Raw genomic sequence first — 16,591 nt, 5'->3', positions numbered from 1 at the left:
CAGCCATCCTAGTGGTGGCCCAGCCTCACCACAGCCATCCTAGTGGTGGCCCAGCCTCAGCACAGCCATCCTAGTGGTGGCCCATTCTCAGCACAGCCATCCTAGTGGTGGCCCAGCCTCAGCACAGCCATCGTAGTGGTGGCCCAGCCTCAGCACAGCCATCCTAGTGGCCCAGCCTCAGCACAGCCATCCCAGTGGTGGCCCAGCCTCAGCACAGCCATCCTAGTGGTGGCCCAGCCTCAGCACAGCCATCCTAGTGGCCCAGCCTCACCACAGCCATCCTAGTGGTGGCCCAGCCTCAGCACAGCCATCCTAGTGGTCGCCCAATCTCAGCACAGCCGTCCTAGTGGCCCAGCCTCAGCACAGCCATCCCAGTGGCCCAGCTTCAGCACAGCCATCCCAGTGGCCCATTCTCACCACAGCCATGCTAGTGCACAGCCATCCTAGTGGTGGCCCAGCCTCAGCACAGCCATCCTAGTGGCCCAGCCTCAGCACAGCCATCCTAGTGGTTGCCCAGCCTCACCACAGCCATCCCAGTGGCCCAGCCTCACCACAGCCATCCCAGTGGCCCAGCCTTAGCACAGCCATCCCAGTGGCCCAGCCTCAGCACAGCCGTCCTAGTGGCCCAGCCTCACCACAGCCATGCTAGTGCACAGCCATCCTAGTGGCCCAGCCTAAGCACAGCCATCCCAGTGGCCCAGCCTCAGCACAGCCATCCTAGTGGTGGCCCAGCCTCAGTACAGCCGTCCTAGTGGTGGCCCAGCCTCAGCACAGCCGTCCTAGTGGTGGCCCAGCCTCAGCACAGCCGTCCTAGTGGCCCAGCCTCAGCACAGCCGTCCCAGTGGCCCAGCCTCAGCACAGCCGTCCCAGTGGTGTCCCAGCCTCAGCACAGCCATCCTAGTGGTGGCCCAGCCTCACCACAGCCATCCCAGTGGTGGCCCAGCCTCAGTACAGTCATCCTAGTGGTGTCCCAGCCTCAGCACAGCCATCCTATCTACTGTCTTTCATCCTCTATCTCTCTCTCTTTATATATTCTCTCTTTCATCCTCTCTCTCTCTCTCTCTCTCTCTCTCTCTCTCTCTCTCTCTCTCTCTCTCTCTCTCTCTCTCTCTATATATATATATATATCTCTTCTGTCTTTTATCCTCTCTCTCTTTATATATTCTCTGTCTTTCTCTCTCTCTCTGTTACCCCTCTCTATGTCTTTCCTCTTCTCTCTTACCTCCCTCCCTCCCGCCGTCTTCCCTTTGCTTTCTCTACACAATAGAAGGCTGGGAAAGATAGGACAAATCCCTTCTCAGTGAGCAGGGAGGAGCAAGAGTGGCAGAATGGAGAGGTGTAGAGAGAGAGAGAGGGAGGGGAGAGAGGGGGGATAGAGATAAAGTGAGAAGGAGGGAGAGAGAGAGAGGGAGAGAAGGGAGAGTGAGGGGGGATGCACAGAAGGTCTCCCCCTTTTCCTTTTCCTCTCCTCACACTCAGCTCCCTCCCTCCCTCCCTCCCTCCCTCCCTCTCTCTCTCTCTGTCTGTCTGTCTCCATCTCGCTCTCTCCCTGTCCGTTTCTCTCTCTCTCTGTCTGTCTCTCCATCCCTCTCTCTCTCTTTCCTTTTCTCTCTCTCTCTCTGTCTGTCTTATCCCTCTCTCTCTTTCTCTCTTTCTCTCTGTCTGTCTCATCCCTCTCTCTCTCTTTCTCCCTCTCTCTGTCTGTCTCATCCCTCTCTCTCTCTCTGTCTGTCTCATCCCTCTCTCTCTCTCTCTCCCTCTCTCTGTCTGTCTCATCCCTCTCTCTCTCTCTGCAGCCAATGAGATCTTTTCCTTCAGTAAACACATCCTCAAACTTCCCTGTGACATCATCGTATCTACAGAACAGGCAGAAACAGAGAGGATGCCTGTGGCAGCACGCACACACACACACACACACACGCTCAAACACACACATGCATACACACACACAGATGCTCACACACACACAAATGTATGCAGATGCACATTGAGACACACACACACACACACACACACACACACACACACACACACACACACACACACACACACACACACACACACACACACACACACACACACACACACACACACACACACACACACACACAGTCACACACGCAGACACTCGCAGATGCAGACCCACGCACACATACAGAACCCCCCCTCCGCTCCCCCCTCCAGAATCACACAGGAGATACAGTGAGTGCCTGTGGCAGTGTCCCCACAAACCTGCAGTGGCAAAGCCTCCGAAGAACAACCAGAGACTGCACAGTACGGCTGCATCTCAATACTGTCTAAACCTGCTTCTCCTTTCCCTTGCTTCCTTCTCTCGTTACCTTCCTTTCCTTGCTCTCTTCATAACCACAGAGAGATAATAAAGGACTGAGAAAGGGGGGGGGGGGGTTCCAGAGCAGGAGGAATGAAGGGACGGGGAGGAAAGGGAGGTTATTGGTACACACAGCCGTGCACACACACACGCACGCACGCACGCACGCACGCACGCACGCACGCACGCACGCACGCACACACACACACACACACACACACACACACACACACACACACACACACACACACACACACACACACACACACACACACCAGTCTTGCAGCCCTCTATGAAAGTATGACAGCCTTCGTCTTCGTCTTCACACGTGTGTGTGTGTGTGTGTGTGTGTGTGTGTGTGTGTGTGTGTGTGTGTGTGTGTGTGTGTGATCATCTGGAAACATCAAAGACCTGGGAGACCGCAAGCTAAGCTGCTTTCATGCATGTAACATCATGCATACATTATAACACACACACACACACACACACACATTGCACACAAGTACAATATGTCATCAAGATACAACATCAAAATGGAGGAGGAGGATAAATGAGGAGGAGGAGGAGGAGGAGGAGGAGGAGGATAAATGAGGAGGAGGAGGATAAATGAGGAGGAGGAGGAAGATAAATGAGGAGGAGGATGATAAATGTGAAAGGCAACAGCAGCTGTAGTTTTTATGTCATAGCTTGCCTACAAAAAAAAAGTGTCACAAAGACATAAAACGCCCAAATTATGTCATTTTCTAATGGTCCCCCCCCCCCCCCCCCCCCACACTGACGAGGTGCCAACTACTCTCCTCAGCAAGCATCATTAGAAGGTTATAATAGACCCATCATAAGACTATAATATTATAATATATATATAAATATATAATATATATTAGAAGGTTATAATAGGCCCATCACAAGACTATAATATTATAATATATATATAAATATATAATATATATTATAAGGTTATAATAGGCCCATCATAAGACTATAATATTATAATATATATATAAATATATTATATATATTATAAGGTTATAATAGGCCCATCACAAGACATGTGTGTTTGCTGCGCGGGTGTTTTACTGTAGATATGCCCACCCGATAGAGATAATTCAACAAGACAAAATAATAGATGTTAAATCAAGGATGAACCTCGTATTTGAACATTTATTATAAATGGTTTTAGATCGCCATCTACTGGTGAGTTTAGATAACATTTTGTTTATAAGAGACTTGTAAAACGATCGCCATTTAGTTCTATGTTCAAGACATTCTTGTGTTGAGTTAATTGGCAAGATCAAGCGCTTTTGTGCTACACAAAATATACCCAAATTGCTCAAACTATCGGGCCAAAATTATACAGCACAACATTGTCTCAGTAGCTTGGTAGCTAATTTTTCTCTATGGTAAAATTGATATTGTCGGAACCTTTTTATTTGTTTTATTTGTTTTGTTAACAAATCAATACAGGAAGTACATGAGGGAACACAAGTATATATGGATAATATACAATGGACAATTGAGCTAGAGGGTATAGGGGGCGGGGCTGGGGGCGGGGCCAGGGGGTACAACATCACATTACACAAGGACCTTAAGGGGCATACATACGCTTATAACTCTAACAGCTTTTTTGTTAGTAGAGTATTTAATTGTCTTAAAATACAGTTCATTTTATTTTTGTAGGGTAAGAAAATGTGTTGTTTTTTTGTTTGTAAATTTACATTTGTGAATATGAAATTTGGCCAAATGAATAATTAAATGAATTACATAAAAACGTTTCATCTTATTTCTATTGTATGTAAAGAATCCAAACAGTACATCTCTCCACAATAGTGTAAAATCTTCATAAAAGTGTTATAATTATAAATCTACTGATGTCTTGGCACAGTTTTCTTACATGAATACAATGCCCCCCAAAAAATATGCAACACTGTTTCTGGGTGGTCATTACAAAAGGTACAATTTGAGTTAGTTTTCCTTTTATTCAAGGATATTGTCACACCTGTCCATAGGAAAAAAAATTGGATTGCGTCATCAGCCGACTGCGCAGGAAACAAAGCGACTGATGTTCTGAACGTGGCCCTTCCTTTTTTTGCGCCTGCGTAGAAAGGCCGAGCAAAAATGACAGCTCTCTCTCCTCTGTCTCCTGTGGAAGTCGACACAGCTGGTGATTTCTGGCAACTTTAAAATGGAAAGGAATAAAACATTATATAGATATTTGCATGGAATGTAATGACTATATATATATATATATATATATTGTTTCTGAAATATTAATGGTTTTGTTGTAGTATCCGGTGAATGTCTTCATGTAATTTGGGTTGACAGCGTCTTTTAGGTAGCTTTTTGTTTTGTTATAAGCTAGCAGCAAGCTAACTGTTAGCTACGCGTTACCTTTACGAGAAGGCCAGACTTGTCTTTATTTGCTGTCATAATTCGCATTACCTAGTTAGCTACCTTTTACACAGGGAATAAATTAGCTATACATATCGTCGTGTTTGCTCTGTTTGTTTACACTTGTTTATTTTCAAACTCTGATTCTCTTGAGTGATCGCTTTTATTTTGTTTTGGACAATAAGGACGCGAGTAACGGTTACTGTTACTAGTCTTAGTTTCCTACCTTGGCTTCGGACACCTTGTTTATCTTATTTGATGTATTGAAGTACCTGGTCAAAGGAAAGGAAGACATTTTTACACCATGCTTCTGGAAGGCGGTGCGTTGCTTTGGGACAGTTGCCACGGGCCAAAACTCTAAAAAGAAGTGATTTCAAGTCAACTTGACGACTCGCAATCAACATCAGCTGTTTTCCCCTCGACGAGTTGGATACTAACGTTTAGCTACATTAAACTACTTAAATTAACTTGCTCTGTACCATTTGACAGCTTGCTTATCGTGCTCGTCAACCCCCCCTTATGATCAGTTTAGTGTCTGGGACATCTAGGTAACCGTTGTGCCTTTCGTTTCCACCATGTCTTGTGTGCATTATAAGTTCTCATCTAAACTCAACTACGACACGGTCACTTTCGATGGCCTGAACATCACTCTAGCCGATCTGAAACGACAGATTATGGGTCGGGAGAGACTCAAAGCTGTCGACTGCGGGCTACAAATCACCAACGCACAAACTAAAGAAGGTAAGAAAGTAGTTTTATGATCTGTGGTTTTAAGAAGACATTTGTATCTTAACTAGCTAACCACTTGGACTGTCAAAGCTGCCGACAGCTGTTGCGACTAATAGCTAGCTATCTAGTAGCTTGCTAACTAGCTATTAGCTAACATTAGCACGTTAGCTAGCTTGTCGCTAAGAACAAATTAGTCCAGTAACGGCAAGCCCCGAATCAGACATTAAAACTTTTATGATCTGTGTAATGTGATGTTGAGTTCTTCGTGTTGAGTGTTTTCTAACACTATAGTCCTGATCCACCATCACTGTATCAGACAAACACGTGTGTGTTTGACTGTTGTGTTGCTGCTAACTAGCTAACGTACTTTCTTACTAACCAGAGTACTACGTCAACCTTGATGACAGTTAGCTAGTTTTGTAGCTTAGCTAACTAACAAGTTGGTGGACGAGCTTTAGCTCAAGTGCAGGGGCTTTCCGTGCGGTTTGCTGATGCAGAACCCCCTCGGGAAGCTGCACATAACGGCCTGGACGGAAATCTAACGTTAGGTGAGCTAGTGTCAACCGAGGGATCAATAAGCACTGTCGGCATTCATTTCGAATGAATAAATCAGACAGCCAGAAAACCACTGTGGTTACTGGTCTAGAGGGGGCCCTGTCTATTTTTGACAGAGCTTGAATAGAGGGTCAATGGGGTTTTGAGCCGTTACGTTGAAGGGAAATGTAACATTTTTTATTTAGCCTACCTGTAAGGTTCCATCATCCACAAAACCCCAATTTCAACCCAGTTGGTTGGCTTGTAGGCCTATCTATTCCTACCATGCCAGCACAGTCAGGGAGTCTGGTTCCTCTTAAGGTTTCTTCCTTCTACTGTGAACCGCTTGCTCTTTGGGGAGTCGAGGCCAGTGTACTTTTAAAAGCACTTCCTGACAACCGTGGTTATAAAACGTCATATGTCAATTGAATAGATAAGATGGATTGATGTTATATTTGTATGTTGACTTTTCGGGAACTAGACGTCTGGGGTAGGACCCGGGGAACTAGACGTCTGGGGTAGGACCCGGGGAACTAGACGTCTGGGGTAGGACCCGGGGGAACTAGACGTCTGGGGTAGGACCCGGGGGAACTAGACGTCTGGGGTAGGACCCGGGGGAACTAGATGTCTGGGATAGGACCCGGGGAACTAGACGTCTGGGGTAGGACCCGGGGAACTAGACGTCTGGGATAGGACCCGGGGAACTAGACGTCTGGGGTAGGACCCGGGGGAACTAGACGTCTGGGGTAGGACCCGGGGGAACTAGACGTCTGGGGTAGGACCCGGGGAACTAGACGTCTGGGGTAGGACCCGGGGGGAACTAGACGTCTGGGGTAGGACCCGGGGGGAACTAGACGTCTGGGGTAGGACCCGGGGAACTAGACGTCTGGGGTAGGACCCGGGGAACTAGACGTCTGGGGTAGGACCCGGGGAACTAGACGTCTGGGGTAGTTACCCGGGGAACTAGACGTCTGGGGTAGGACCCGGGGAACTAGATGTCTGGGATAGGACCCGGGGAACTAGACGTCTGGGGTAGGACCCGGGGGAACTAGACGTCTGGGGTAGGACCCGGGGAACTAGATGTCTGGGGTAGGACCCGGGGAACTAGACGTCTGGGGTAGGACCCGGGGGAACTAGATGTCTGGGGTAGGACCCGGGGAACTAGACGTCTGGGGTAGGACCCGGGGAACTAGACGTCTGGGATAGGACCCGGGGGAACTAGACGTCTGGGATAGGACCCGGGGAACTAGACGTCTGGGATAGGACCCGGGGAACTAGACGTCTGGGGTAGGACCCGGGGAACTAGACGTCTGGGATAGGACCCGGGGAACTAGACGTCTGGGATAGGACCCGGGGAACTAGACGTCTGGGATAGGACCCGGGGGAACTAGACGTCTGGGATAGGACCCGGGGGAACTAGACGTCTGGGGTAGGACCCGGGGAACTAGACGTCTGGGGTAGGACCCGGGGAACTAGACGTCTGGGGTAGGACCCGGGGAACTAGACGTCTGGGGTAGGACCCGGGGAACTAGACGTCTGGGGTAGTTACCCGGGGAACTAGACGTCTGGGATAGGACCCGGGGAACTAGACGTCTGGGATAGGACCCGGGGAACTAGACGTCTGGGGTAGGACCCGGGGAACTAGACGTCTGGGGTAGGACCCGGGGAACTAGACGTCTGGGATAGGACCCGGGGGAACTAGACGTCTGGGGTAGGACCCGGGGAACTAGACGTCTGGGATAGGACCCGGGGGGAACTAGATGTCTGGGATAGGACCCGGGGGGAACTAGATGTCTGGGATAGGACCCGGGGGAACTAGACGTCTGGGGTAGGACCCGGGGAACTAGACGTCTGGGGTAGTTACCCGGGGAACTAGACGTCTGGGATAGGACCCGGGGAACTAGACGTCTGGGATAGGACCCGGGGAACTAGACGTCTGGGGTAGGACCCGGGGAACTAGACGTCTGGGGCAGGACCCGGGGAACTAGACGTCTGGGGTAGGCCCGGGGGAACTAGACGTCTGGGGTAGGACCCGGGGGAACTAGACGTCTGGGGTAGGACCCGGGGGAACTAGACGTCTGGGGTAGGACCCGGGGGAACTAGACGTCTGGGGTAGTTACCCGGGGAACTAGACGTCTGGGGTAGTTACCCGGGGAACTAGACGTCTGGGGTAGTTACCCGGGGAACTAGACGTCTGGGGTAGTTACCCGGGGGAACTAGACGTCTGGGGTAGTTACCCGGGGGAACTAGACGTCTGGGGTAGTTACCCGGGGGAACTAGACGTCTGGGGTAGTTACCCGGGGGAACTAGACGTCTGGGGTAGTTACCCGGGGGAACTAGACGTCTGGGGTAGTTACCCGGGGGAACTAGACGTCTGGGGTAGGACCCGGGGAACTACTATCAACAGACAGACCAAGTAATTCCCTTGTCTCTGATCTGCAGAATACAAAGACGATGAGGCCCTGATATCCAAGAACTCCTCTGTCATCATCAGAAGAATACCCATCGGAGGAGTCAAGGTTACAAGCAAGATGTATAACATGTGAGTACATATATTCAGTGCATTGAGGGCTCCTGGGTGGCGCAGTGGTCTAAGGTCCCTGCGTCTCAGTGCAAGAGGGGTCAATACAGTCCCTGGTTCGATTCCAGCCTGTATCACATCCGGCCGTGATTGGGAGTCCCCATAGGGCCGGCGCACAATTTGCCCAGCGTCGTCCGAGTTTGGCCCGCGGTAGGCCTTCATTGTAAATAAGAATTTGTTCTGAACTGAGTTGCCTAGTTACATTTTAAAGGTTACATTTTATTTTGATTTAAAATATTCAGAAACTATTCAGATCGCATTTTGTTAGGTTTCAGCCTTATTCTAAAATGTATTAAATAATTTTTTCCTTCATCAATCTACCCCATAATGACAAAACGAAAACAGGTATTTAGAAATATTAGCAAATGTATAAAAAAATATTTCCATAAGTATTCTGACCATTTTGCTATGAGACTAGAAATTGAACTCAGGTGCTTCCTGTTTCCATTGATCATCCTTGAGATGTTTCTACAACTTGATTGGAGTCCACCCGTGGTAAATTCAAATGATTGGACATGATTTGGAAAAGCACATACCTGTCTATTTAAGGTCCCACAGTTGACCGTGCATGGTCAGAGCAAAAACCAAGTAATGAGGATTGTGTCGAGGCACAGCTCTGGGGAAGGGTACCAAGACATGTCTGCAGCATTGAAGGTCCCCAAGAACACAGTGGCCTCCATCATTCTTAAATGGAAGAAGTTTGGAACCATCAAGACTCCTCCTAGAGCTGGCCGCCCGGCCAAACTGAGCAATCGAGGGAGAAGGGCCTTGGTCAGGGAGGTGACCAAGAACCTGATGGTCACTCTGACAGAGCTCCAGAGTTCCTCTGTGGAGATGGTGGTTCTTCTAGAAGGTTATCCCACCTTAACAGCACTCCACCAATCAGGCCTTTATGGTAGAGTGGCCAGACGGAAGCCGCTCCTCAGTAAAAGGCACATGACAGCCCGCTTAGAGTTTGCCAAAAGGCTCCTAAAGGACTTTTAGACCATGAGAAACAAGATTCTCTGGTCTGATGAAACCAAGATTGAACTCTTTGGCCTGAATGCCAAGCATCACGTCTGGAGGAAACCTGGCACCATCCCTATGGTGAAGCACGGTGGTGGCAGCATCATGCTGTGGGGATGTTTTTCAGCGGCAGAGACTGGGAGACTAGTCAGGATCGACAGAAAGATGAACGGAGCAAAGTACAGAGAGATCCTTGAAGAAAACCTGCTCTAGAGCACTCAGGACCTCAGACTGTCCTGTTGGAAGGTGAACCTTCAACCCAATGACCCTAAGCACACAGCCAAGACAACGTAGGAGTGGCTTCGGGACAAGTCTCTGAATGTCCTTGAGTGACCCAGCCAGAGCCCGGACTTGAACCCGATCGAACATCTCTGGAGAGACCTGAAAATAGCTGTGCAGTGACGCTCCCCATCCAACCTGACAGAGCTTGAGAGGATCTACAAAGAAGAAATGGGAGAAACTCCCCAAATACAGGTGTGCCAAGCTTGTAGCATCAAAGTACTGAGTGAAGGGTCTGAATACTTATGTAAATGCGATATTTCTGTTTTTTTATTTTTAATACATTTGCAAAAATGTCTAAAACCTGTTTTTGCTTTGTCGTTATGGGGTATCGTGTATAGATTTAATCCATTTTTAGAATAAGGCTGTAACGTAACAAAATGTGGGAAAAGTCAAGGGGTCTGAATACTTTCCGAATGCACTGTATATACATTTTAATAGCAGGACACTGTAATGTCCGTTATTCCCCTGAAGAGTACGAATTAGGCTTTTTGAGAAGGTTTTGAATCCTAATCAACCTGCCTACACATTGATTTGATGTACAATGGACCAACATAGCGACTGTTGCAGGTCAAAGCTGTGTGCTGGAAAACCTTGGTAGAGCATGGGTGGAGTAGGCATTGTGGTGGTGTAAAACCTTGGTAGGGCATGGGTGGAGTAGGCATTGTGGTGGTGTAAAACCTTGGTAGGGCATGGGTGGAGTAGGCATTGTGGTGGTGTAAAACCTTGGTAGAGCATGGGTGGAGTAGGCATTGTGGTGCTCGTGTGAATTGACTTTGCTTTTTTGGGCTTCAGACCAATGTCTATTTCTCACTTAAAATAGTTTTATTTTTGTTTTTAATCATATATATATATATATATATATATATATATATATATATATATATATATATATATATATATATATATATATATATATATATATATATATATATATATATATATATATATATATATATATATATAACCATTATTGTGACATTTTAATGGCACTTCCTGATGTGGCATCAAGTGATGATGGAAGCAGTGAGCCCAGATCATTTATCTAGATTAGTTTCTAAGTGAGGAGGTCTGGATTGTTTGTGTGACTGAGAACTGAGACTGTGTCCGTTAAGTTATTCAAATAAGTGATGTTGGATCGCAGCTCTGCTCTCAGTCACCTGCTCTGACACCTGCTGCACGGGGGGTATGGTGAGTCTGATCTGAGGGAAACAGGACTGTAGTGGCAGGTCTGGTCTGAGGGAAACAGGACTGTAGTGGCAGGTCTGGTCTGGGGGAAACAGGACTGTAGTGGCAGGTCTGGTCTGAGGGAAACAGGACTGTAGTGGCAGGTCTGGTCTGGTCTGAGGGAAACAGGACTGTAGTGGCAGGTCTGGTCTGGTCTGAGGGAAACAGGACTGTAGTGACAGGTCTGGTCTGGGGGAAACAGGACTGTAGTGGCAGGTCTGGTCTGAGGGAAACAGGACTGTAGTGGCAGGTCTGGTCTGAGGGAAACAGGACTGTAGTGACAGGTCTGGTCTGGGGGAAACAGGACTGTAGTGACAGGTCTGGTCTGGGGGAAACAGGACTGTAGTGGCAGGTCTGGTCTGAGGGAAACAGGACTGTAGTGGCAGGTCTGGTCTGAGGGAAACAGGACTGTAGTGACAGGTCTGGTCTGGGGGAAACAGGACTGTAGTGACAGGTCTGGTCTGAGGGAAACAGGACTGTAGTGACAGGTCTGGTCTGAGGGAAACAGGACTGTAGTGGCAGGATATGTGGTGCAATGCTTAATTTCACTTTTTTATTTGCCTTTTTTACAATAAATACCTTCCATAAGTGCTTTGCGTTTCTACAGCTCCACAAATTCACTTCACCTTGACTCTCAGCACCAAAACAAACCGCTCATCTAAGGCCCTGGGATTGAAACGACTGACATCGCAGGGCCTGTAGAATATTACTCCGCCGAAGATTACTAGGTCATAACTCTGTGACACACGACCTAACGGTATCAGACGTGGCGTTTGTAACACACACACACTTCAGCCTAACGGTTTCAGACGTGTCATTTTGGGATTTCATGCTCCAACAAGTTCTGAATCCTGTCTTTTTCTAGACTGACTATTTGAACTTGGAAGTGTGTCTGTCTGGAGAAGAGCGTCTGAATGACAAACATGAATTTAACTCTCTCTGTCTCTCTCTCTGTCTCTCTCTCTGTCTCTCTCTCTGTCTCTCTCTCTGTCTCTCTCTCTGTCTCTCTCTCTGTCTCTCTCTCTGTCTCTCTCTCTGTCTCTCTCTCTGTCTCTCTCTCTGTCTCTCTCTCTCTGTCTCTCTCTCTCTGTCTCTCTCTCTCTGTCTCTCTCTCTCTGTCTCTCTCTCTCTGTCTCTCTCTCTCTGTCTCTCTCTCTCTGTCTCTCTCTCTCTGTCTCTCTCTCTCTGTCTCTCTCTCTCTGTCTCTCTCTCTCTGTCTCTCTCTCTGTCTCTCTCTCTCTGTCTCTCTCTCTCTGTCTCTCTCTCTCTGTCTCTCCCTCTGTCTCTCCCTCTGTCTCTCCCTCTGTCTCTCCCTCTGTCTCTCCCTCTGTCTCTCCCTCTGTCTCTCCCTCTGTCTCTCCCTCTGTCTCTCCCTCTGTCTCTCCCTCTGTCTCTCCCTCTGTCTCTCCCTCTGTCTCTCCCTCTGTCTCTCCCTCTGTCTCTCCCTCTGTCTCTCCCTCTCTCCCTCTCTCTCCCTCTATCCCTCTGGGATAGGACCCGGGGGAACTAGACGTCTGGGATAGGACCCGGGGAACTAGACGTCTGGGATAGGACCCGGGGAACTAGACGTCTGGGGTAGGACCCGGGGAACTAGACGTCTGGGATAGGACCCGGGGAACTAGACGTCTGGGATAGGACCCGGGGAACTAGACGTCTGGGATAGGACCCGGGGGAACTAGACGTCTGGGATAGGACCCGGGGGAACTAGACGTCTGGGGTAGGACCCGGGGAACTAGACGTCTGGGGTAGGACCCGGGGAACTAGACGTCTGGGGTAGGACCCGGGGAACTAGACGTCTGGGGTAGGACCCGGGGAACTAGACGTCTGGGGTAGTTACCCGGGGAACTAGACGTCTGGGATAGGACCCGGGGAACTAGACGTCTGGGATAGGACCCGGGGAACTAGACGTCTGGGGTAGGACCCGGGGAACTAGACGTCTGGGGTAGGACCCGGGGAACTAGACGTCTGGGATAGGACCCGGGGGAACTAGACGTCTGGGGTAGGACCCGGGGAACTAGACGTCTGGGATAGGACCCGGGGGGAACTAGATGTCTGGGATAGGACCCGGGGGGAACTAGATGTCTGGGATAGGACCCGGGGGAACTAGACGTCTGGGGTAGGACCCGGGGAACTAGACGTCTGGGGTAGTTACCCGGGGAACTAGACGTCTGGGATAGGACCCGGGGAACTAGACGTCTGGGATAGGACCCGGGGAACTAGACGTCTGGGGTAGGACCCGGGGAACTAGACGTCTGGGGCAGGACCCGGGGAACTAGACGTCTGGGGTAGGCCCGGGGGAACTAGACGTCTGGGGTAGGACCCGGGGGAACTAGACGTCTGGGGTAGGACCCGGGGGAACTAGACGTCTGGGGTAGGACCCGGGGGAACTAGACGTCTGGGGTAGTTACCCGGGGAACTAGACGTCTGGGGTAGTTACCCGGGGAACTAGACGTCTGGGGTAGTTACCCGGGGAACTAGACGTCTGGGGTAGTTACCCGGGGGAACTAGACGTCTGGGGTAGTTACCCGGGGGAACTAGACGTCTGGGGTAGTTACCCGGGGGAACTAGACGTCTGGGGTAGTTACCCGGGGGAACTAGACGTCTGGGGTAGTTACCCGGGGGAACTAGACGTCTGGGGTAGTTACCCGGGGGAACTAGACGTCTGGGGTAGGACCCGGGGAACTACTATCAACAGACAGACCAAGTAATTCCCTTGTCTCTGATCTGCAGAATACAAAGACGATGAGGCCCTGATATCCAAGAACTCCTCTGTCATCATCAGAAGAATACCCATCGGAGGAGTCAAGGTTACAAGCAAGATGTATAACATGTGAGTACATATATTCAGTGCATTGAGGGCTCCTGGGTGGCGCAGTGGTCTAAGGTCCCTGCGTCTCAGTGCAAGAGGGGTCAATACAGTCCCTGGTTCGATTCCAGCCTGTATCACATCCGGCCGTGATTGGGAGTCCCCATAGGGCCGGCGCACAATTTGCCCAGCGTCGTCCGAGTTTGGCCCGCGGTAGGCCTTCATTGTAAATAAGAATTTGTTCTGAACTGAGTTGCCTAGTTACATTTTAAAGGTTACATTTTATTTTGATTTAAAATATTCAGAAACTATTCAGATCGCATTTTGTTAGGTTTCAGCCTTATTCTAAAATGTATTAAATAATTTTTTCCTTCATCAATCTACCCCATAATGACAAAACGAAAACAGGTATTTAGAAATATTAGCAAATGTATAAAAAAATATTTCCATAAGTATTCTGACCATTTTGCTATGAGACTAGAAATTGAACTCAGGTGCTTCCTGTTTCCATTGATCATCCTTGAGATGTTTCTACAACTTGATTGGAGTCCACCCGTGGTAAATTCAAATGATTGGACATGATTTGGAAAAGCACATACCTGTCTATTTAAGGTCCCACAGTTGACCGTGCATGGTCAGAGCAAAAACCAAGTAATGAGGATTGTGTCGAGGCACAGCTCTGGGGAAGGGTACCAAGACATGTCTGCAGCATTGAAGGTCCCCAAGAACACAGTGGCCTCCATCATTCTTAAATGGAAGAAGTTTGGAACCATCAAGACTCCTCCTAGAGCTGGCCGCCCGGCCAAACTGAGCAATCGAGGGAGAAGGGCCTTGGTCAGGGAGGTGACCAAGAACCTGATGGTCACTCTGACAGAGCTCCAGAGTTCCTCTGTGGAGATGGTGGTTCTTCTAGAAGGTTATCCCACCTTAACAGCACTCCACCAATCAGGCCTTTATGGTAGAGTGGCCAGACGGAAGCCGCTCCTCAGTAAAAGGCACATGACAGCCCGCTTAGAGTTTGCCAAAAGGCTCCTAAAGGACTTTTAGACCATGAGAAACAAGATTCTCTGGTCTGATGAAACCAAGATTGAACTCTTTGGCCTGAATGCCAAGCATCACGTCTGGAGGAAACCTGGCACCATCCCTATGGTGAAGCACGGTGGTGGCAGCATCATGCTGTGGGGATGTTTTTCAGCGGCAGAGACTGGGAGACTAGTCAGGATCGACAGAAAGATGAACGGAGCAAAGTACAGAGAGATCCTTGAAGAAAACCTGCTCTAGAGCACTCAGGACCTCAGACTGTCCTGTTGGAAGGTGAACCTTCAACCCAATGACCCTAAGCACACAGCCAAGACAACGTAGGAGTGGCTTCGGGACAAGTCTCTGAATGTCCTTGAGTGACCCAGCCAGAGCCCGGACTTGAACCCGATCGAACATCTCTGGAGAGACCTGAAAATAGCTGTGCAGTGACGCTCCCCATCCAACCTGACAGAGCTTGAGAGGATCTACAAAGAAGAAATGGGAGAAACTCCCCAAATACAGGTGTGCCAAGCTTGTAGCATCAAAGTACTGAGTGAAGGGTCTGAATACTTATGTAAATGCGATATTTCTGTTTTTTTATTTTTAATACATTTGCAAAAATGTCTAAAACCTGTTTTTGCTTTGTCGTTATGGGGTATCGTGTATAGATTTAATCCATTTTTAGAATAAGGCTGTAACGTAACAAAATGTGGGAAAAGTCAAGGGGTCTGAATACTTTCCGAATGCACTGTATATACATTTTAATAGCAGGACACTGTAATGTCCGTTATTCCCCTGAAGAGTACGAATTAGGCTTTTTGAGAAGGTTTTGAATCCTAATCAACCTGCCTACACATTGATTTGATGTACAATGGACCAACATAGCGACTGTTGCAGGTCAAAGCTGTGTGCTGGAAAACCTTGGTAGAGCATGGGTGGAGTAGGCATTGTGGTGGTGTAAAACCTTGGTAGGGCATGGGTGGAGTAGGCATTGTGGTGGTGTAAAACCTTGGTAGGGCATGGGTGGAGTAGGCATTGTGGTGGTGTAAAACCTTGGTAGAGCATGGGTGGAGTAGGCATTGTGGTGCTCGTGTGAATTGACTTTGCTTTTTTGGGCTTCAGACCAATGTCTATTTCTCACTTAAAATAGTTTTATTTTTGTTTTTAATCATATATATATATATATATATATATATATATATATATATATATATATATATATATATATATATATATATATATATATATATATATATATATATATATATATATATATATATATAACCATTATTGTGACATTTTAATGGCACTTCCTGATGTGGCATCAAGTGATGATGGAAGCAGTGAGCCCAGATCATTTATCTAGATTAGTTTCTAAGTGAGGAGGTCTGGATTGTTTGTGTGACTGAGAACTGAGACTGTGTCCGTTAAGTTATTCAAATAAGTGATGTTGGATCGCAGCTCTGCTCTCAGTCACCTGCTCTGACACCTGCTGCACGGGGGGTATGGTGAGTCTGATCTGAGGGAAACAGGACTGTAGTGGCAGGTCTGGTCTGAGGGAAACAGGACTGTAGTGGCAGGTCTGGTCTGGGGGAAACAGGACTGTAGTGGCAGGTCTGGTCTGAGGGAAACAGGACTGTAGTGGCAGGTCTGGTCTGGTCTGAGGGAAACAGGACTGTAGTGGCAGGTCTGG

The 16,591-nt window shown here is 48.5% G+C and overlaps 1 protein-coding gene across 1 annotated transcript in view; it reads left to right on the top strand.

The window, feature by feature from the left end:
- Positions 1 to 5,241: 5,241 nt before the first annotated feature.
- LOC129847364 (E3 ubiquitin-protein ligase RBBP6-like) overlaps positions 5,242 to 16,591 on the top strand; it is a 58,767-nt gene continuing 47,417 nt past the window's right edge. The window contains exons 1-4 of the mRNA XM_055915135.1: positions 5,242 to 5,458; positions 8,423 to 8,522; positions 13,564 to 13,739; positions 13,803 to 13,902. Coding sequence (XP_055771110.1) covers positions 5,293 to 5,458; positions 8,423 to 8,522; positions 13,564 to 13,739; positions 13,803 to 13,902 — 542 coding nt within the window. The 5' untranslated portion in view covers positions 5,242 to 5,292. The remainder of the gene's footprint in view (positions 5,459 to 8,422; positions 8,523 to 13,563; positions 13,740 to 13,802; positions 13,903 to 16,591) is intronic.

This window comes from Salvelinus fontinalis, unplaced genomic scaffold (assembly GCF_029448725.1).
Source record: "Salvelinus fontinalis isolate EN_2023a unplaced genomic scaffold, ASM2944872v1 scaffold_0800, whole genome shotgun sequence".
Classification (NCBI taxonomy): domain Eukaryota; kingdom Metazoa; phylum Chordata; class Actinopteri; order Salmoniformes; family Salmonidae; genus Salvelinus; species Salvelinus fontinalis.
Note: the sequence above shows the minus strand (reverse complement) of the source record. Positions and strands in the feature narration are given on the sequence as shown.